General features: G+C 41.5%; 1 protein-coding gene across 2 annotated transcripts in view; it reads right to left on the reverse strand.

Annotated features, from left to right (window-relative positions):
- Window positions 1-24,024, reverse strand: part of syn3 (synapsin III) — a 129,835-nt gene that overhangs the window by 101,660 nt on the left and 4,151 nt on the right. For both annotated transcript variants that reach the window (XM_080886140.1, XM_080886139.1), the window contains exon 2: window positions 12,709-13,178. In XM_080886140.1, coding sequence (XP_080742266.1) covers window positions 12,709-13,121 — 413 coding nt within the window. In that variant the 5' untranslated portion in view covers window positions 13,122-13,178. The remainder of the gene's footprint in view (window positions 1-12,708; window positions 13,179-24,024) is intronic.

Raw genomic sequence — 24,024 nt, forward strand, 5'->3', positions numbered from 1 at the left:
TGGCAGCAGTTTGTAGAGCAGGTGAAACTGCACTGCGGTTGCTACATATTGAGCACTTACTCACTAAACTAAGTTCAGAAGTCACGTGACAGTCACACGGGAAAAAAACAGGAATCATCTTGTCCTGATGTGCAGCAGTTTCCTTCAGGTCTGACACAATTAAGTTCCAGTTACCAGAAGAGTTATCTTACATCCCATCAGACTTTGTCCTGTCAGACTTGCAGAATTTAGATTTACCAAGAGGCACGTGGCTTCTGTGAGCTATTTCAAGATGTTTGTGTACAGAAAAGTGAAACGTGAACTTTTTCTCTTTGGTTAATTTGAATGTACAATGCACGGCTAAACCGGTAAAAAAAAAAAAAACAGTTTTAAAAAAGCCTAAAAAAGGACACAGAGCAGCTACAATTAGGCCCATATACATTTGGACAGAGACAACTTTTTTCTCATTTTGGTTCTGTACATGACCACAAAGAATTTTAAATGAAACAACTAAGATGCCGTTGACTTCCAGCTTTAATCCAGTGGGTTAAACAAAAGAGAAACATGTGAGGAACTAAAACATTTTTCAACACAATCCCTTTATTTCAGGGCCCGAAAGTAATAACTGAAAATAAAATGTTCGTTTCTAATACTTGGTTGAAAACTCTTTGCCGGCAATGACAGCCTGAAGTCTTGAACTCATGGACATCACCAGACGCTGGCTTTCCTTCTTTTTAATGCTCGAGCAGGCTTTGACTGCAGCGGCGTTCAGTTGCTGTTTGTTTGCCTTTCTGTCTGAAGTTTAGACTTCAACAAGTGAAATGCATGCTGGGTCGAGATCAGGTGACTTTCTTGGAATATTCCACTGCTTTGCTTTAATAAACTCCTGGGTTGCTTTGGCTGTATGTCTAGGATCACTGTCCTTCTGTATTATGAGACACTCCTCAATCAATTTGCTGCATTTAGCTGGATTTGAGCAGACAGTCTGTCTCCGAACGCTTCAGAGTTCATTCGGCTGCTTCTGTCTTGTGTCACATCATCAGTAAACACTCGTGTCCCAGTGCCACTGGCAGCCATGCACGCCCAAACCATCACACTACCTCTGGTATGTTTTACAAATGATGTGGTATCCTTTGGATCATGAGCTGCCTTCTCCAAACTTTTACTTGCCATCATTCTGACAGAGGTCTTGCTTTCATCTGTCTAAAGAATGCTTTTGCAGAACTGTGCTGGCTTTTTTCTGTTCTTGAGGCTTATGAGTGCCTTCCAGTGAACCCTCTGTATTTACTTTCATGCAGTCTTCTCTTTATTGTAGATTTGGATATCAATACGCAGACTCCTGGAGAGTGTTGTTCACTTGGTTGGCTGTTCTGAGGGGGTTTATCTGCTTTGATCATCCGCTGCTGTTTTCTTCTGTGGACATCCAGGTCTTTTTGCACCGAGTTCACCAGCGCTTCCCTTGAGTCTCAGGATTTACCAAAGTGTAGATTTTGCCAATCCAGCTATTCTAGCCATTTCTTGGATGTTTTTTTTTTTTTCTCTTTTTGCAGGTTAAGGACGACTTATTTCACCTGCGTGGAGAGCTCCTTTAGCTGCATGTTTTTCACAACAAAAATCTTCACACCTCAAATCAACTCCAGACCTTTTATCTGTTTAATTGATAATGGCATATAATAACAAAGGAACACCTACCCATGAAATAGCCTTTGAGTCAGTTGATCCAATTACATTTGGTCCCTTTAAAAAGAGGGTGGCACATGTTCAGGATCTGAAACTCCCAAACTTTTGATCCAATTTGAATCTGGAGACCCGCAAATGAAAGCTAAGCGTCTACACATTATGTCCATGTCAATTATAAAACTAATTGGAATATGTTTCCATCCATCCGGCTGTTTCAGTCTATTCATTTGGTGGACTGACCCAACACCTGCCACAGTGTCAACAACATCATGCTCTAGTTTTATTGTATACTGAGACTTTCATAGTATCAACTTATCTATGACTACATTAATGTGAATAAAAATACGTCCAGTTTGTCTTGCATACATAATTGCCCAGTGCATGTTGGGTAATGATATATGGCGAATATAACTGAAGAGGGGGTTTCTCGCAATCATTTGCAACAACCTTACAGTTATTAAAGTATTTAACGATACACAACTCAAAATAAGAGCACCATTATCTGATATAAGTCAGCTCTCCTTTCTTAAGCGTAGATCTTTGGTTATTGTTTTTGTTTTATAGCTGCAGGTGACGCTGCTGAACTCTCAGACGTGGGACAGTGAACAATCTGTCAAAGGCTCCGGGCTGGACCCTTGAGGAGCTGAGGATCTGGGCTACATGCTACAGGCCTTCTGTTACTGGGACGGGCTTTCCAACCTCCTCAGACTGAAACACATTTCCCTTTTTGCAACATTTTTTTTCTCTTCCACCAAACAGAAAGCCTCTTTCCTCTTCTGCCTGTCCGCCTTCTTTTGTTTTTCATCTGCCCACATGTGTCCTTTTAGCTCCATTCATTAATGTTCATTACAGTCACTGAGGAGGATCTTTTTTCCTAACATCTCCCAGCTGTTGGGCTTGATAGTTTTGGGTCCCAAGCCGTCTCATTCTCTGTAATTGTGGAAGCTGGGATTCTTCATGACTGACCTACATACTAGACAGGCAATGCCCCCTGGCAGTCAGGACCACCGCTGCCTCAGAGCGGGAGGCATGCTGAATGGCCCAAACAAAAACAAAAAAAGCCCGGTATATGTTTAAGGTATTGCAAAACATTTAATAATAATAATAATAATAATAATATTAATGGATTGCATTTATATAGCGCTTTTCAGGGCCCTCAAAGCGCTGTACAATTCCAATATTCATTCACTGGTTTAATTTACATCAATTTCATTTACAGACCACTGGGCTCTGGGGTTTGAATGAGTGTTTTAGATGTGATCACATGTAGAAGCGCTGCACAGAGGCCTGGGCTTTCCATCCCTCGGTCGTGCATACGCCCACTACATAAACACCACGAGGCTTAACGACTTCTTTTATTTTTGTAACCATGAGAATAAGTTACTTCTTTTTGTGTACCACTCATAGAAGGCGTATGAGTCATGCATGTGTTATCGCTGCTTTTATTAGGAGGAACTCCATCAGAGCTGATGATGTGCTAATACCGCTCTGTTTTTAAAGGAGATTTTCTATAGTGGCCTCATATTTTTACAAGCAGATAAAAATTTAAAATGTGCTGGTTTAGCTCGTTTAAAAAAAAAAAAAAAAAAAAAAAAAAGGTTGTAGCTGGTGTTGTTTTCACCATTCGATTGTGCACATGTGTGCGGCGAGGGCAAACATGGGCCACTGGAGACATCCGCTGTAGGAGGGACTCCCACAAAGGCGCAATAGGGATGCATAACAAGACCATCACAATATCTTAAGCTTTAAACCTGCAAATAGTGATTTCTTTAGCCACTTGGAGACAGCAGAATATAGATGTCAGTAGCGTCACATCTGCTGTAACACTATGTCCAAGGCAGCTATGTGAACTTTTTTAGAAGTAAAAATAAAAATGGAACTATAAAAAGTTATCTGGATTAGAAAAAGCCTGCCAAGATCAGATTGTGCCTCTCTGCACACAGAAAGAACATCCGCTGTGATCAGCACTATCAAGTATCAAACAGGTGAATGATCAGAGAGCAAAGGCCACACCCATCTTAGTGGGCACAGATGATCAGCCATGTGTGCTTCAACAAAAATGTCAGTCTAGGAACAATGGCTTTAAATTAAAGTAGCATTCTTCATTCAGACATAGGTTACATATATGTTTGTGTTCTTCACAGTTCATTCAGACGTTGAGGGAATGAGTTTTCTTTGTGGCTATTTTTTTGAAAGTTACTTTGATGATTTGAAAGGCCACCTTGTGGGAAATGCACCCATACAAACTTATTAAACTGCAGCTGAAAGACTGTGACCTCTCTGAAGTGAAGTACATGGTTTCATTTGATGATAGCGCTTCATACAACTGTTTTGCTGTGTCTGGGAAATTTATTCTAAGTAATTCTTGGAGGAAATGAGTTTCCTTCGAAGGATGGCTGGGCTCTCTTGGAGGTAGGGTGACGAGCTCAGTTATTCCAGAATGACTCTGAGCCGCTGGTCTTCCACCACGAGCCAATTCAGGTGGTTCGGGCATCTGACTAGTACGCCTCCTGGAAGCTTCCTAGGTGAGGTATTTTGGACATATCCTACTGGGAGGAGGCCCCGGACTCCCCGGAGAGAATATATCTCTCAGCTGGCCTGGAATTGACTCTGTGTCCCCCGGGATAAGCTAGAAGAGGTGGAACTGGTGAGGGAAGTCTGGGCTTCTCAATGTGCTGGCCCCTGGACTCAAAGGGGGCGGGTGGATGGATGGATGCATGGATGGTATTATTTTACGTTACAGCTACACATACAGCTCTGTTGTATGTTGAGATCATGGATGGATCCTGTTTTTGTTTTATGCAGCAGGTTTGTAATAAACTCAGAAAAAAACACTACAAATAACTGAAGCACCAAACTCACATAATCTCCTGTTAATGTGTCATCAACAGCTGGATTGTGGCAATTACTGGTGAGTCGCAACTCCACTTCACCACTCATTTTTAATCTGTAATAGAAGTGTAACTGTAGCTCCACTGGGCTGCAGGTTGTGGCAGCAACAGTCTAAGACCCTCCCTGGACACCTTCTCCAGCTTTTCCAAGGCATTCATAAAAAATAAATGATGGCAACGCAAAGTGGGCGGGATCTGCAACAAACTTTATAGGCAAGCAACTGAGGATACCAATGAGAGTGAAAAATACTGTTGATTGGCATATGACCTGCATTTAATCATTTATTATCATTACTCTCTGGCTCTTTTGTCCTCCCTCGCTCCCCTCTAGGTTTCTTCCTGTTAAAATGGAGTTTTTTTGTCCCACTGTTGCCAAAGTGCTTGCTCATAGAGGATCAACTGAATTTTGGAATTTTCTCTATATTACTGTAAGCCTTTACAATATTGTATTGTAGGCTCTCTAGGGCTGCTCAATTAATTGAATTTTAATCTCGATTACGATCTGGGCTTTCAACGATCATTAAAAATGACTGAGCTGATTATTAGCCCCTCCCTCGTGCTTTACTCTCACGCTGCTCCGTGTGGCAAATCAAGCGCACCTCTCTGCATTTCGAACACGCGTCACAACAATTAAGAGGACCCGAGGGAAGCTTGGAAAGCTAAGCAGAAGTTATTTGGAGAGGAGAGTGACTGCTGTTGGTTGAAAAGAGAGGTAAAAAAAACTTCAGTGGTGTGGAAACATTATGGGTTCGCGGAGTCAGACGTGGATCAAGTAGACACAGTGTGTAAACTTTGCTACAGTGTAGCTGCACCACAGAGCAACACTGCAAAGTTCACTAAACATAGATGTTTACATTTTTCATTTATTTTTTATATTGCAAACATTTGCACTGTTATCAGTATTTGCACACTATTTTATATTATTTTTTGACAATCTTTAAAGTCATTATTCAACACATTGTTATTGTTAAATAAATATCGTCAAATAATCGAGATCGCAATTTCAGTGAAAATAATCGTGATTATCATTTTTGCCATAATCGAGCAGCCCTAAGGCTCTCTATCTTACAATATAAAGCACCTTGAGGTGACTGTTGTGATTGGGCGGTATATAAATAACTTGAATTGACCTGCTAGTAAATACAGTAGAAGGTCGCCTAGGCAACCAGAGCCTGGAATGTCTGCAAGCAACCAGCTGGCAGCTGCAAAACGATCGCTGCCAGTATGTACGCAGCTTAAACCAGCACAGAGATGTAACCCTGCAAGTATTGTCATGGGTCTGCCCCGGGGCTTCCTCATGCCCAAAACACTTCACTTAGTAGACGTCCAGGAGGCTGAGGAAGCATCTCACCTGACTACTTTTGATGTGGATGGGGCAGCAATCCCTCCCATATAATCGCCCCCATCACCCTCTCTCTAAGGGTGAAGCCAGACATCCTTTGGAGGAAGGTCATTTCTGTCACTTGTACCTGCCGTCTCATTCTTTTGGTCACTACCCAGAGCTGGTGGCGATAGCTGAGGGTGGGACATAGACTGACTGAATCGAGTGGAGTGGCCGTCGTGGCCTCCAGTAAGTTGAAACACAGAAAGTGTGCCATCTGCATTTACTGTGAGGTTTATGTACCAGAGCTGATGCTGAAAGTAGAAACGTTCTGATGGTCACATTTTGCCGTGTATGCAGAAAAAAATGTAAATGTATTTGTCTTTTTTATAAAGGAGTGACTGCGAGGCTTTGCCTCTGATTACTAATCTCAGAGACTGAAAGCAGGTGAGCGACTTCACGCTTCTTTTCTCATGTTGTTAATTTTTAGAGAATTCTCCAAAATAAACGTGCCTGTTTTGTAAGGTGCGCACTTTAAAGGGTTTTTTCCCCAGAAATCTGTATCTAAACGTGATCAAATAAAATGAATCAAACTGTCTGGGACGTTTTTATCTGGACCTTTTAGCACTAAACGTTCCAAAAGTAAATTACTGTCTTTACCCTTTGAGTGCTTTATAAACCCAGTGGCCTTCTAATGAATTCATTTTGCACTTTCTGAACTCTTTGTGAGACAAAGCATAGATTAACAAATGCAGCGAGAGGATGTTTAGCTTTTTTTGTGCCAGTGTGTGGCCTCTGTGCTTCTTCTGCAGACAAAACAGAAAATTTAAATCTTCTTCATGTGGTTCGAGATGACCAGGGGATGTCAATAGTACTGGGCTACTCTAGAAGAAGTAAGCAGTATGCCAGCGTGGGGCTGAATTGAGCAATCAGATGCTCATATCATTCAGAACACAAAGCAAACAGACTGACAGCTACTTGGCCCGTCGTCTTACGAGTCACCCTGAAAGAGAGGCAGCGGGAGAGGCAGAAAAGGAAGGATTGTTGGTGGTTGCGGTGATGCTCTCAGTGCTGTGTACTGCTATTGTGCATGAGTCATTGCTGGAGGCCAAGTCTGTCAGGACAGAGCAGGGTTTCCCCAGAGACCCCAGCCTCTCTGCTGGAATGCCCAGGAGGAAATTCAGCCCCGGGGGGGAAAGGATAGATCAACGGACACCCGATATGTTCACAGCGCTCTCGAGTCAGGGCTGCTCAGAAAGACTGGACAAGCTATTGAGCAACCTGTCTGAAATCACAGCACAAGTTCTGGTGTTCCTACTACACTCAGAGATAGCTTCACTATGTTCCTGCACAACCCAATGAAAACTACAGTTTCATTTCATTTATGGACCACATGATTGTATACAAACGGGCTGGATGAATGACATGAATGAATTTTTTTGTTTGTTTGTTTGTTTTCCAACAAGAACAATCAGGTTCGGGCAGCAGAGTAAAGCAGCTGTTGTGGAAATCACATATTCCTTTGCCTGCCCCAGTCACTTTGTTTAGTTCGGTTCAAAGATTGATGGCCGATGATCAGGGCAATCGGTTCCCCTTTTCCCAACTGTACATAAACACATCGCTGTCCAGCAGTAATTCAGTAAGAAAATCTGCAAGTGAATTCATCGTTTTTCATGCAGCCTGACAATCTGCGCTGGTTGTGTTTAGTTGGGTTTCTAGCCAAAGCTATTTTCACTCAAGTACAAAATTATTTGGATTTTCACCAGTAAACATGTAATCTTTCAATTTTTCCAGCCAATACCAACCTGTAGCTAAGGCCAGGAGCTTTGGGTTATGATAGACGGTATGAGATATCAGATCCAAAAGGCCACAAAGCCTTTTTCTCCCTGGGACAGGAGTGTCCAACTCCAGGCCCCGAGGGCCGGTGTCCTGCAGGTATTAGATGTGTCCTTGATCCAACACAGCTGGTTTAAATGGCTAAATGACCTCCTCAACATGTCTTGAAGTTCTCCAGAGGCCAGGTAATGAACTAATCATTTGATTCAGGTGTGTTGACCCAGGGTGAGATCTAAAACCTGCAGGACACTGGCCCTCGAGGCCTGGAGTTGGACACCCCTGTCCTAGGGCGTCTGGACCAAACCAACTGAATTGGTTATAACGTCTCACTGAGAAACCTCTGGGGTGTTTTCTAGGCACAACAAGCTGAAGGGAAACTTTAAAGTAGGCCCAGTCTACTGGAGATATTACACATCTAAACTGTCCTGGGATCATTTTGCAATCCCCCATCAGAAATTGGAAAATGGAGTAAGCAAAGGAAAGTGGATGGATGGCCATATACCTGCTGAATGTCTGTCAAAGAGCTAAAGTTGTGTTTTTTTAGCAATCGCACTTCTTCCATGCAAAAAACATTACGTTAGCGTCTAAACTTGTGACCATATATAGAATAAGCTCAATTTTTACTATGTAAATACATGAAAACCACATTGCATCTATTTAGAACGCGATGTTGAAAGACCATTGGACTCCTGGGGCTTAAAAAAAATCAAGAGTACATCATGAGTCAATAAAGGGTCATAAAGCCAATCATAAACCTCGCCAACACAATTGGAACTCTTATCTTCACTTTGTCATTTGAGCAACCTAAAGATTTCAACAGCAAAGCAGCACACAATACATCACTTTCCCAACGGTTATAAATGAAATCCAGCGACAAGGTTTAGTTGAAGACATGTTGCAAAAAGAGCAGCCAAATTTTTTCCCCCTCAATCTGCATCTGAGAGTCGAGCGTTAACTGTTCGACTGCTGGCTGAAGTGGCTCAAGTCTCAAGTCGACAGCCACCTCCTGAGCTGATCTTGTGGACATTCACAGTCACCACTTCAGTGCTGGTTCAGTTTTATTGTTAGCAGCAGCACCATGACTGACACTCTTAAAGCTGCCATTGGTCAATGATAACATGCAAACATACCAGAGAGGAGCTGGAGATGAACATTTATAATCTCCTGCAGAATGAGTAACAGTTGTCTTTACTCTCAGGACATCCATCAAGCAAATTCAAGCTTCAAATCAGGGATGTCAAGCTCATGTTACATGCCTCATGCAGCCCACTTTGATCTTAATCGATGAAACTCCTTTCTCTCAGTGTAAATAAGTTTAACTAACCCCTGAGATATCTTATCATAAGAAAAAGATGCAATTTCAAAGGTACATCTACACAATGAAGAAATCCTGCTGCAGTAAATGAAAGATCTGTCGGTCCAAAGTCCAAAATTTCCTTCACATTTCCAAAGTCATCCAGTGGCCCAAATTGGAGTTTTTGCCTGGCCAATTCAGGCCCCCAGGCCTCATGTTTGACACGACTAGTCCAACAACAGTATCAGTTTCCATGGATGTGATGTTGTTCAGGCAGCTTTGGAGCCAATTTTAGGTATATTCACTAACAATGGACATCAGTGATAACAGTCCAAAGTGTTAAGTGAATCTAAAAAAAAAACTTCTTGAATTGGATATTAATTAATTACTGCTTTCAGTCTGTTATCTAAATGGAAAAGACATGACCTTCATCTCTAGAGATAACACTGGTTTGAAATGAAATCAAAGTGATAAGTGATGATGTAAAGACTAATACTCTGAGAACATCTGTAGGCTCAAACGCTACAAGACTGCAAGAGGAAGTGCTTCAGATAAAATTTATAGTCTATCAGATAACTCCATCTGCTGGTCAAAGCTCATCACTCCTACATAGAAACATTGAAGCGTCAAGGGAAATGATAAGCAGCCGTTTATGAGGCTTTAAGTAAGCTACAGTGCCACCCAGTGGTTAACTCAGGAACAGTTCTACATTTAACAGCGTTTAACAGCAGCTTGACACGCTTTGAATTCAGCAGTTAAAAGCAATATCATGTTTTCCTGCTCTATTTCCTCACACTGAACGAGACTCTTTGCCCTGTGAAGTGACATCCATGGACATTTGCATTGATAACCAACAGGAACAGTCTCTTTGTCTCCTACCTCTGAAGACATCCTAGAGTAGACAGAAATGCAGTTTCCTCTCAGAGCACTTAAATTGCACAATTCTGAAAAGTTATTGCAGAAAATGTGCCAAAAATAAAGCAGTGCCTACCATCCATCCATCCATCCATTCGCTTCCGCTTGTCCTTTTCAGGGTCGCGGGGGGCGCTGGAGCCTATCCCAGCTGTCATAGGGCGAGAGGCGGGGTACACTCTGGACAGGTCGCCAGTCTGTCGCAGGGCCAACACACAGGGACAGACAACCATTCGCACTCACATTCATTCGCACATTCACACCTAGTGATAATTTGGATTATCCAATTAACCTATCCCCACAAGCTGCATGTCTTTGGACGGTGGGAGGAAGCCGGAGTACCCGGAGAGAACCCACGCCTACCAATATTTAAAAAAATAATGTGTTATTAAAATGTTGCTTGGAAGCTTTAAGTAAATCCCTTTTATCAAATTGAGGGTGGCTGGGTATGTGAGGTCTCCTGGCCAGGTCGCCAGTCTGTTGCAATGTTTAAAAAGATGTAAGAAATGATTAAAAAATGATGTGTTTCTACATCTCACGTGTGTAGGTGTTATGCTGTTTTGCTTAAGGCTTCAAAGCAAGCTGTGGCATCACAGAAATCCTGCTTGTGCTTAAAATGTGGGCCCTAAACTCAGCACTGTCGTGTCAAACTGTGCAGAAAAAAGCTCAAACTTTGAATAAAAGCTGCAACCAATAAATGACAATAAGCAAAGCGAAACTATGGAGCATAGATGGACACCTGGACTTCAAAATTGCAATCCATCACACATAATCTAACCCACTACAACAGTGCCGCAAGCTATTTTGACAGAGTTAACTCATATGATCAAAATTTGAATACTAAAATCTCATTTGAAGGTAAGGTTTCGTTACCCTGGATTGCTTTATATTGCTCAGATGTTCCTGTTGCTGCAAAAGCTAAAAAAAAAATCAATAAATCAACCGCACTTTAAAAAAAAAACTTCCATTCTTCTCTCTTTATTTAACTAACAGAGTTGGTGATTTAAAAAAAAAAAAAAAAGCCGCTGTTCTCTCAAAGAGTGAGGATGCTCCATCTGAGTGGCTGAGTGAGCTTTTGTGCCTCAGAGGGTGGATGATCCCCTGACGACTCATTTCAAAAACACCAGGGTGTGAAAAGAAATGGGTCCTCTTGGGATTGCAGCTTAAGGAAAAGAGGCCACCCGGCTTTGAGGGAAATTGAGAGCAATCTTGGTGCTTTTGACACGGCTGTCAGTGGGGCGCTTTAATTTAGGGATCATTTTTAGACTCCTGCCTGATCTCCTAGTAGAGGATTGCCTCCGCACATAATGATCCCTACTAATTCTGTGGGTGCAGCTTGAGCGGCTGGAAATGGCTAATAACAGCCCAGCTGAGGTCGGTCTACCAGCAAATGTCAGGCAACAGAATAACAATTCATGAAATGGATGAGTGGTTTATTGATTCCGTAAGACAAACACGATAAACTGGCTGCTGCGTGTCTTCACTGCAGCTCAGGAAATCAATTCCTCCGGCGTTGGGAGTAAAAGGCAGCTGAAGTCGGCTTCAAAAATTCATGTATGGGCTGTCAGCGAAAGAAGAGCTCATTTCTTCTGATTAAATCACTTTTTTTTCCTGTCACATTCCATCGTTCCTTTTCCTTGTTACCATGACAATTTTAATTCCAGCAAAGAACGCTAATGCAAACGCCGGCTAAGACCAAGGACGTACAAATCTATCATAAACAATAACACATCTCACTTCATTCAAACTGAAGCACAAGAATGTTTTCCATTTGGCAGGAGAGTAGAAGGAGAAATACAAGCTATCAAAGTTGACCTTTTTTTAATCTTAGCAATATCTTCTTTTTAGATGCTAAAGATTTTGGTGGCTAATTAGCTTACTGACAATGAGATGTTTTGAAAGTAGCATCTTAAAGGAATACAGATGTTTTTCTAAATACACCTACGTGCTTCCAGACAAGAGTGTCGGATTAGTACTACTGTTAACATCATAGCATTAAAAGTATGGAACCGGAGCTAGAAGTAGATAGCCTAACTTAGCATAAACATTAGAAACAGTTAGCCTAGCACTTTTCAGAATTACTTGAATTATATGAACTACAGCAACAAAAACAATACACGGCAAGAAATTGTCACTTTATATTTTACTTATATATTTATATTTATGTATTTCTTTATGAATAAAAACTATATTTTGTCAGTTTGCAATGCTATGCTAGCTGTTTCTTATCTTCATTTTACTCTAATGCCAACTTAGTCCAGCTTCACTCTTACATCCATGACAGCAGTCCTGTTTTACAAAGTATGTACACCTTTTCTGTAATTATATACATTTTAAAAACATGCTAATTTATAGTTTAATAATCAAACAGTCAATGTAAAGAAGCCTTATATCAGGGTAAACTCACTGAACATTTTATGTCTTCAAGGTGTAGACTTGCTTTTAGAAGGTCTGGTGATGTATCAAAGAAGTTCACTCTTAAGTTTAATTTGCCATGTCCCACTTATACTACTACACTTTATACAGCAGTAAGAAGGTTACTTCCACTTAACTGCTCATTGGTTTTTGTGATCCGCTGTGGAAATTTTAAGGGAAGCACGACTGTAAATGACATGGAAGAGTTCTAGTACTCTGACAAACAAATCAGTCACACTTCAGTTCATTATTTGCTGGAACTTGAAGTGATCTCAGATGAGTCATTTCAGACTTCAGAGAGCAAGCACTGTGATGTGAAATGTTTTCTGCTCAAATATAAACCCACACTTGTGCTACTACATTAAAAGGCTTCTGCTCACCAGTCTGTGTGCTGATCATCAATCACCAGCAGGATCTTAGGCTTGCGTATCACAGGCTTGGCCGGCTGAACACCTCCTGCAGAGGCGCTTTCAGCAGCCGCCGCTGCCGCTGCTGACTTAGCATGCGCGGCAGCCGCCACATTCTGGGCCATCTGTGCACTCTTCACCACGCTGGAGAAGGAGCTGAGGAAGCTCCCTGAGCCTGAGGCCGGACCAGAGGCTGAGCCAGAGGATACGCCCGAGGCTTGAGGCTGGCTTGGGACGCTCGGGGGCTGCCGCCTCTCTGTGGCTGGGGAGGCAGGAGAAGAAGTTGATGAGCCTGGCGGGGTCGGCCTCTGCAGATCCATCATGTAGCCGTTGGGGAGGTTGGCCACAAAGCTGCTGTCTGACAGGCGCCGGCGAAGGTAGTTCATGGTGATGGGCTGGTGGGTCAGTCAGGCCAGAGGTGAGAGGGAAGAACGCCTGTAGTCCTGAAAAAGAAGAGAAGATTCAAAACACAAGAAGCGAGCTCAGGCTCACTTTTTAGTGCTGTCTATGGCTGATGTTGTGCTAGTCCAACATACAAGCTACACCAATCTCTGATGGGGTGGTTGTCTCTTTGGTCGCATTCTGAATTGACGTATTCACAGAAAATCCCCCAGTGCTACAGAAGCATTTTAACTTCTTCTGGGTAATTGCTTGCAGCCAGCAAAATTAATGTTTTGATTCAGACTAACTGCTCTAATCAGCCATGTTTCCTGCTCCAGCAGGCAGCTAATCAAGCAAAAACAGCTCTGATAAAAATGTACAAAATGAGTTTATCACACAATTAGCAACTAGATGATGATCATGATGGAGGATGTACTAAACCACAGTGACAATGATAGTCATGGCACAGAGAACTGTTTGGTGCTTCCCCACACTGAGCAAACAGGGTCACAACAGAACAACAAAGCTTCAAACCCCCTCTCTCAAAATGAGAGCACATTAACAGAATGATGCAAACTTGACTGCAGCTCCTCCAATGGCAACTTGAGGTTTGCTCCTAAATGAAGTCAAACTCAACAGACTCTTATGTTAAAATGCACAATTTTAACCAGGAATATAACTTTTCTTTCCCTTCCTCGTCTAATCGTATTTCTCTGTCTTTAACTTCCAATATAAAGCACCATGAGGTGACAGTTTGGTGCTTCACAGATAGAATTGATGAAAGGGTGAGTGAGATTTGTAGTAGAAAGTGCTTTGGGCAATCTATTAGAGTGGAAAAGCACTATGTAAGTACCAGTCCATTTACCATGTATTTAATTATTCTAGTCATTTAGCTTTATACGTATCTATCAATAGCGGACTATCTCGTGAGCGTCCTGAAGCTTTGGTATAAAGATTAAAAAACAAAAAAACAAAAAAAAAAAAAAAAACAGGAAATGCTTTCTCGAGATTAGTTCTGATGATAATATATCAGTAGTGTGTTTACAGTAATCCAGATGATAAGACACTGAAAAAGCTGTCAGGCTATGAATTGTTTAACACAGCCTAAAGTGAGTAAAAGATTATCAGCAGTATCTATGGAGAGTTTGAGTTAGTTCACTGAGCAGACTACAGTATATGGCATGTAAGCATCAGGATTAGATGCTGAGGGCACAGATGAATCTGATCCAATATTTAACAATATGATGCTTTTCTACTTTTCCATGTTCACACTAATCAGCGTCAGACCTCAGGCAAAATGAACCACGGATGGAAAGCAGTGTCACATCGATGAGGATGAAAAACTAGAGCTGTTATTACTGTGACACTTCAAAGTTGTTCCACTGTGATTTTCTTTTTTCTTATAACAGCTACGAATCTGTTAAACCCGATTTGCATAAGATCGAGTTACCCATGCCGGGTGGGACAGAAACCGCTGGCAAATAATTCAGCGACGCAGCCGTGATGATGCAAAGTTGGAGGAGATTCATAGCTCATTTCTTTGTAAAGCAGACGAGTCAGTTGGAAAAAAACAGTTATATAACACATGGAACCCAGCGAGGCAGAGGAGAGACATTCAGGCAGATTAGCCATCAAACTGCAGTGAAGCACGCACGCAAGCGGAGAGGAAAAGAAACCCCTAAACCTGATTAAAAATAGGCTGCTCCCACTATAAATGGAGCTTAGATTAGATAAAAGTGCATTTCTTATTGTGGCGTCTTGTCTCAGGCGGATGCGCCCAGTGTTTGTGGCTGTGTTTTTGCAGAGGAGGAGAACCTGACAAGCCTGCAGACATAAGAGAAGGATGTGGAGCAAATGTTACATCTTGACAAGTTACTGTAGTCAGGTTATCGCCAAGAGGAAGCTTTCTGTGAAACTTGCAGCTGTTGCCTGATATTGCGAGGCAAGAAACTGAAGTGAGACCTGAGCTGCACAGAAGCTGAACCGTACTATTCTGCTTAGCAGCAGCACAGTTACAGCTGTTAGCAGTGTGATAAAGCGCCACTGGATCTCTCCTGACAGAACACTGAGCTCAGTGACGAGTAAGGCCCTATTAATATCAGTCAGGTTACATGAATTATTACAAAATCTAAATACAGCATAGTGTCCACAACGACCTGATCGTTTTCATCCTAAGGTAAGAGTTGCACTCTTAACTCAAAACGTTCATTGCATCATCTGGCCATCCGGCAAATTAAACTACAGCATTCACCATCCACTTAGCTCTAATTCAGTCTTCACTAGGTCCCGAGAAAAAGATCGGGCCCTTAATCTGCTAATTATGCTCCCCCGCTAGTGACTAACTTTCACCTTATTGCTGTTTGCTGCTGGGCAAATGGCATACAGTGATGTTATCATGGCTCCCTGCTAGAGAAGCTGCTGAGAGTGAGAACAGTGACAATGAAGGTCGAAAACTAAAATTAGCTATAAAAGTTTCAGAAGTTCTCCACAAAAGTGTGTGGAGCTGTAAAATATATTTGACTTTTTTCATATTACACAAAACTGAAAGATTGTTAGTGTAAAAATATTGATTTTTTTTTTCCATAGACATTTAAAAAGTGTCTCACTGTAAAGCAGTTTTTAAACATATGGTACTGAAGGAACCCCATTTCCTACAAAATACTGGAATACTGAATAAAATATAAATAAAAACAAAATCATAAATCTATCAATCTTTCATTCACAGTAGAACATAGAAAACATATCAAGTGTTTAAACTGAGAAGAATGCTTTGCAACTAATTTGGTTAAATGGCAACAGGGAAGTTTTCCCAGAAATAAAGACGAGCTGAGGTTTATCAATTTGCAAAAAAACCCTTTCATCTACAAATTGTGGAACAATTTCAGAACGTTCCTCAACATAAAACTGAGAAGACTTTGAATAGCTCATCATCTACAGGTGTTAGGGTGCCTGGGCCTCGACCCAGTGTTTTGTGTGTTTGCTTCTTTCATTTTGTTTATTTGATTATATTCTAGCTTTCTTTGTCTAATGCGTTACAGGACTGTTCTAAGTTTAGGTTCTCTGTGTGTTTATGTTAGAGTTTTAGTCTTCTGGTTTCTGTCTGTGCTCCAGAGTTGCTGTCTCCCCTGTCGGCTGTATCCTCTTGTCCGTGTCTCTGTGTTATGTTTCCTGTTTTACTTTGAAAGTCTGCGTCTCATATTAATGTATCTGATTTTGCTTCCCTTGTCTCGTTAGCCCTGATTTGTTCCAGCTGTGTTTCCCTCCTGTCTCCCATTCCCTGATTGCTCCCTCTGTGTATTTAAGCCCTGTGTTTTGGTTGGTCTGTGTGGTGATCGACCCGCATTCTCGGCTGCAGCCAGTTGACAGCTTTCTCAGAGAAGGCCTTGTATATTTCACCAAGACGATGCTAACTGAACTAGCCTGTCTGCAGTCCACACTGATAACCAACTGAAATCATTTAGAGTATCATGAACCAAAACTTAAGACCTCCTCAGTTCCCAGAAGTTTACAGACTTTTTGAAGATGTGTTGCTGACATCAAAATAACATGAGTTAATGGTATATTTTCTCAGTTTAAACATTTTATATATTTTCTGTGTTCTGTTATGAATAAAATATGGCTTTATGACATTTGCAAAATCAATGCTTTCGGTTTTCGATTACATTTTACGACGCCTTCAACTTTTTGGGAAATGGGTTTTTATAAAATATGGACATTTTTAAAGCCTTGAATGTGTTTTTTCTTTTTTTTACCTGATGCCATCTTGGTATTTTGAAATATTTTTGATTGCATTAGGACGAGAGGGTGAAGAAGTAAGTAATGGGACATTTCTAACATTTCTAGATTTAAAGCATCGCTAGCCAAGGTACCTAATGCTAGCTACCTTGGCTAGCAATGTGAATTGTAGAGACACAAATATATGCTATGCATTGCTAACATATAAAAGTCTCTCTAGCAACATAGATAACTAAAGTACAGGGTTTGGGGAAGGATAGTAGTATAACTAAAAAGACAGAAATACACACAAGCACCAACACACTAGCTCAATGACTTCTTGTGTGAGGCTGGAAATATTCAAGTCAAAGGCCATAAATAGCATTTAATATAACAACTGATTGAATTTGGAGCCACTGGAAGGACTTGTCCTGAATAAAACATTAGCATTCTGCTAATCAGTTCAGGATTTCCACCTTATGATGCCTAGCTGATAGTACCCTCAACAACTACACCCTTAATCGTGCAGAACTTTAGGCTTTGACAGTGGGAGTGAAAAACTTCCTTTTAAAAGGAAGAAAGTGGGGAAGTGGCGCATGCACACTGGCTTTGTTTTCAGCATCAAAGTCTGCGGCTTGAGACTGATACACATTTACTCTCTATCAATATACAGCAGCATGATGTTATATCTAGGATGGAATCATGGTCAACAGTGTGCTTTCTTTATGACAGTCATAAAAATACTGAATATTATGAGACTAAGACTTTATTACTTGAATTTAGGGGTTGTTGCCCAGGAGTTTATTCTGGATTAGGATCCCAGTTGTCAGTAGGAACAGCAAAACAGGAGCTGTAATAAGCTTTGCAGCAGTTAAGCTTAACAGTGTATCCTACCACCGAGTGATGAGCATCCCCCCATGGAATTATGCTAATATGTCAACCACTGCAAAGTTTATACAATGCAAATAAGACATTACAGTAAAAAGAAACAGCAAAAGCAGGAGCTAGAAAATCGACAGAATAAAGAGAACAGCAAACTGTAGCAATTACAGGCATAGATTTACTGACTGGCAGCTCTGTCCTCTTTGTGACGACTTGATCTCATTGAAAAGACGAAAATTACTATCTTTACACTTGTGGCACATTTCTACTTTTTCAACCACCCCCTCAGCAAAGTTTCCTCTGTGCCTCAAGTTTTAAAAGCCTTAAAGCTTTTTCCTCATCGTTCTCTCAGCAGTATACCCGCACACTGTTACCCCTGAACAGGTGGCAACACTGCTCATGGGACTCTAGCAGGAAGTAGCAGAAACAGGGTCAATCGCTGGTTACTGCGGCAAAGCCTGAGTTTATACTGAAATATCCAAACATTCAAAAGCTTGAATAATCCTCAGTTGAAATAGACGATAGCAGCAAAAATCAGCTCAGCAATAATCACAGGCTTAGCTGCTAATGAAGGGGAAGGAGGACGATAATGCCACACCATACTCTGGACCCCCGCTGATGTACAGCGTGCGTTTTTCTATATTTAAAAATCTCGAAATTGACGAGGAGAGAGTGCGGCAGACCCAGCAGCCTTCCTTCCTGTTCTTTCCTCCTTCACATCCAGTCTGTGAATCTGTTACATCTAGCACATAATCTGAACGCCTCTTCTGTGAATTTACACACCAAAGCCTGATAGAAGTGTTGACTGAGTGGTGGAAGACATGCAGCAGTGCCACGTCGTCTTCTTTGACCACTCCACAGGCCTACAGGAAGTTAAGAGCACGTGCCATATATTCACACCGTGCCATAAAGACTACTTGCTCCCCGCTAAGGTTTTCAAGTGCCTGCCTCTCCTAAATGACAAAGTGTGGAAACCTAAACTGTGTGTTATCTAAGACCCTAACTGCTCTTAACTTCCTTCTTAAGGCTCTTACGGGAGCATACAGCGCCCCTCACACCCCAAAGCCAAACATGAACACACGGACAGATATTGTCTGCTAAACTGGAACGAGCTTACAGGGATCAGTGCTCATCTCCCCAGTGTGCAGCGTGTCACCACGAGCAGTCGAACAAGGTTTTAATTATTCATGACAGTCTGAGGTGAGTGGCTGGGGGTTGTAACGAGAGAGCAAAGCATAGCTGCTTGGACTCGAGTCTGAAATTAAAGAGAGCAGAGAGACAAAACGCTGGGAGAACGAGCTGGCTGGAACCTGCCCCGAGGCATTCTGGGGGATTATTAATAACCGTGCGGGAATCGGTGCCGCGTTGATGCTCATGATGTTACTATCCTGGGGCCATACAGTAAAAATTCCTTGGTGGCAGGCCCTGTTGTCATGGTTACCATAGATCATATTAATATTCATCGATCATCATCAGTCAGTCAATCTCTCTGTCTGCCTGTACACATGTGTTGTTGTTTCCTCTACTGTTTTTGGAAACAAATCGGTCAAACTTCTCAACAGCGAGCATCTTAATCTACAAGGCAGACAGCCATGAAACATGCCGGGCCCACTAAGGTTTATCAGATCCTTTCAAATTACCCTGACCTCTTCTGTAGAGCCATCCTGTCTCAAGCCTCAAAATCTAATTAGATCACTGCTGTTTTGTTGCTTCAGACCAATGCTCTCACCCATCTCAAGCAAAAAAGCAAATTAAATACATATGTTTTTGTTTTTCCAAAGTCAAGTCCCAGGCTTCGTTACCACATCTGTTTGGTTTTTTTTAATTTAACTATAATACTTCTTTACACTGTATTAGATTACCTAACTTCTCCTATTAACATTTAACCCAATTTAGATTTTTGACTTTGTTATTTCTGCTTTGGAAAAACCAAAACAGCCTGTCTGTAATTTTATTTTTCATATATAATGGACATGTCACGGACATCTTTTATTGTAATCTTTTGATACTTTTCTGTGTCTGCGCTAGCTGTAAGCTAGTAGCAGCTGATCTAGTCATCTGTCAGTCAGTCCACCTTTGGGGTCTATTCAGTTCCTTTTTATTTATATTGTACCAAAGTTAGATACAAGGTGCGAATCTCATTGCTTGTAAAAAAAGAAACTCGTGTTTTCATCCAGTATGACACGTTTTTCTTTGTCTTTCTGGGGTTTGACTCACTTTTGAAGGCTTTTGGGGCCTTGCTAGCTTAGCTAGCTTATTCAGAAGCAATGGCTGCCTCCTGCTAAATATGGCCTCACAATCATTAGAATCTGACTACTTTAATAATCCCTAGGGAAATTATGTTGGTTACAGTTGCTCCAAGACAGCAACAGTAACAGACTAAACTAATTAATAATACAAAATGTTACAAAGTTTACAAATAGCACTAATATATACAAATCACACAATTATAAATATCAAGAATATTACAGAGGTGAAATATATATGATTGACACTTAACTCTGACCTGTGAACTTTGTCATTTGCTATTTTACTGTAAAGCAGCGGTCCCCAACCCCCGGGCCATGGACCGGTACCGGTCCGTGAGTCGTTTGGTACCGGGCTGCGAGAGTTGAGGCTCAGGTGTGAAATTTATGGTTTTCGAGGTTTTTATGGTTAATTTGGTTTCCCTGGGTCTTTTCCTGTGTTGTAGTTGTGTGTCTTATTTTGGAAGAAATATTTGCGCATTACCATAGCGACCAGAGAGCATTAAGGGGCAGAGAGGAGTTACTCTCAATGTTGATGCTGCATTTCAGATGCTGCTAATAAAAGTTACATAATTACACAGTGAATTTGCGTTTATTATTATATTTAGAAAAATACCACAATTTCTGTCTTGGTCATATCATTTTATTTTGTTGTATTTATCACCTTAAGGGCTGGTCTGTGAAAATATTGTATTGAAAATACTGTCTGACATTAAACCGGACTGTGGCACAAAAAACGTTGGGGACCGCTGCTGTAGAGCGTGTGCAAAAAGGCTGTAACTACTGCAGTGTTTACAGTGTGTTAGATGGAGGAGGTGTACAGGGAGATGGCCACAGGCAGGAATGATTTCCTGTGTCGTTCAGTGGTGCTTTTTGGTAATCTCAGTCTCTCACTGAACGTGCTCCTGTGACTAGCCAGTAGGGCTGCCACAAACGATTATTTTGATAGTCAACTAGTCACCGATTATTTTTGCGATTAGTCAACTAATCAGATCATCATCCATTGGACGTAAAACTACAGCTTATTGCACCAGCAGCATCTGCTCTTATATAACTATCATTAGCTTACAGCTTTAAGTGTTTAAGGTCTGTGCTAACTAAAAATAAAGACAAGATGATAGTTTATTAAATTTTAATGAAATTTGCAGATTGTTTCGGTGAAGTTTAATAAACTCCTTGCTATCTAAAATATAACAGGACACCGGAGTAAATTCTCGAGCATCTCACACTTCTGATAATCAGCTGTCTGCTTGATGTTTATTCAGCTGTGTAAAAACTATAACTTTAATCTCAGCCAAACCGATTTACTCAGGAACAAATAAAATACTGAAAAAAGCCAAACAATAACATTTTTAAGTTATCTAAGTGACTCATATATCATGTTTAACCTGAGTAGCGAAGGACGGCGGTGGGTTTGAAAACATTTGCCGGGAGTCCGGTGTTCTCACGGGCTCTAGTGAGCCTAGCCCCCGGCTAGCTATCGAGCTAGTGGGTAACAGACGTCTCCAAAAACGTCGGAGTGCTTTTGAAAATATGTGGTGTCTTGATAAACTGAGCAGATATTTGAGGTTTACACAGCTACATTCTTGCCTGAAAATATGTTAAACGTTTATTCTGTGACCCAGAAAGAATAATAAGAGTAATATTAAAACTAACTAGCTGCCTCCATTGTTGGAAACTGCGCTGGGCTGCGCTATGGATTCTGGGACACAGTTTCTTCTTCTTCGGGGTTTAACGGCAGCTGGCATCCTTGTACATGCAGTGCTGCCATCTTCTGTTTCAGTCCGTTATTACACTCTTAAATCCTGCTACTTATTCCTGCGTCTTTTGTGATCTTACAAAGCTTCAAACGACGCGTCGACTATTAAATCAGTCGTCGACGATTTTGATAGTCGACGTAATCGTGACTAGTCGACTAATCGTGGCAGCCCTACTAGCCAGCATGTCATGGAGTGGGTGGGAGGTATTATCCAGCATTGTCCTTATCTTGGACAACATCCGTCTCTCCAACACCACCCCAAAGGAGTCCAGCTCCATCCCCACAACATTACTGGTCTTGCGGATCAGTTTATTGAGGCTGCTGGCATCTGCGACCCTCAACCTGCTGCCCCAGCATGCAACAACATAGAACATGGCACTGGCCACAACAGACTCATAGAAAATCCTGAGCATTGTCCGATGTTGAAGGACCTCAGCCGCCTCAGAAAACAGAGACGACTCTGGCCTTTCCTATAGATTGCAGTGCTGTTTTAACCCAGTGCAAAGCTAGCAGTATTTCCTATTATATGGCTCCACAAGCTAACACAGTCAGACTGTTACTGCCTTTCAGCAACGTTTGGGAAACTAAAAATACATTTTCATCTTCACTGATCGTCACTGCTCACGTTTCATACGTTTGCTTAGCTGTAAATGCTACTAACCGTTCGATGTTCCATATGCACGCTGTACTTTGCAAATAACAGAGTTCAGACTATAACAAAACAACAGCATCATCACATAATCTGCACTGTCTTCTCAGTCACTTAGTAACCCACGCTTACGTACAGCTACAAGCAGGGCAGAAGTCCATCTAACTGACACGCCAACCTTTCAGGAAACAGGGATGTTTGCATGACTCATCTTTGTGTGCCTAGCACTCCGCCACCTTTTTCATGTTGCTACTAGGAGTGCACTAGGAGGCTATGGAGCTGGAAAAAAACAAAACATCTCTGCCAAGTCATTATCATACAATAACAACATCAACATAAAGCTCTGCAATAAATAAATTACTTCTGTCTCAGTCTGATATGTTTAATGCACAATATTAAACTGGTTAGATTATGATGGCATGACTTTATTGGGCTGTATTACGTGACCTCATAAGGAGTCCATTACTGAAATTGCTACATAAAAAAGTAGATTAATTAATGGTAATAAATACATATAGTGTTCATACTCAATACAGAATGTGCTCAGAGCAGAAAGTGTTCTAAATCCTAAATATGAAAATATGAGCAGTGGCATTTGCTATCAGCTAAACTGTTATTTATGCATACATACATATATCCATCTTTATACAGCACTGGCTCAAAACGATTTCAATCCGACTGTTAAAACCAAAACCTTTAAATTTGATTAACTTTGCAGAAAACTGAATCCTTTGCATTTGGGCCACACCAAGCAAAAGGTTTTGCCACATATATTTCCAGACTTGGATCCATAAGAACCTCCCAACATATCACAAGTCCAAAAATACTGCACAACATTATAAAACATACTGTTAATCTGCAGTATCTTTCTCTCCCTGTACGTTCTCGCCTCTGCGGCGGCCGAGACGTTTACAGCAAAGATGGTATGTTGAGTTGCTGTGGGAGGGTGCGTGGACGCCTGCTGCTTAGTTGATCAGCCATCGCAAAACTTGCAAAATGGCAGCTTGTGAAGACACTATTAGCCTCTAGGGTGTTGATTTCAATGCACCAAAATGCTAACATGCTGCGAAATGCTTTCAGTGCACTGCCTCTCCTTTCTACCAACTTACTTCCAAGCAAGACATTGTGCCAAGACACAATTTGGATAATGGGGACATAATTCTGATTAGGAATACAAAATCCATTTCAAAAACCACGAAGCGTTGGACCTAAACTGAAAATCTCACTAATTTTGCACTTAGAGCACACCTAGGAGGAGCAGGAAAGTCATCGTCAAACTGCGAAACTCGATGGTTCAAGTGACACAACAGTCTCAATTCACTATAAGTGTCTGCAGCAGCAGCAGCAGCGAGGAGCCGGTGAGGCGAGGAGTCACCGCCAAGTCACCGAGCCAAGCCGTCACTGCAGACACCGCATTAGTGCACGTCCACACAAAAAGGCAGGAGGCCGACTAAATGTACTGAATCACTGCAGAGATTAGAGGTTCATCAATCCATCAATCACTCAGTCAGTCTCAAACAACATCTTTCAGTTAAAGGGAAAAAAATACAAGTGTAAACACAATTCTGGCTTCCAGCGTTTGGTATAGAGCTCCAGCACGACGTAATCCAATACACCACCCATTCCCTTCATATCTGAGCTATGACCAACAGGTTGTC

The sequence above is a fragment of the Rhamphochromis sp. 'chilingali' genome (genome assembly GCF_963969265.1).
Source record: "Rhamphochromis sp. 'chilingali' genome assembly, chromosome: 7".
NCBI classification, from domain to species: domain Eukaryota; kingdom Metazoa; phylum Chordata; class Actinopteri; order Cichliformes; family Cichlidae; genus Rhamphochromis; species Rhamphochromis sp. 'chilingali'.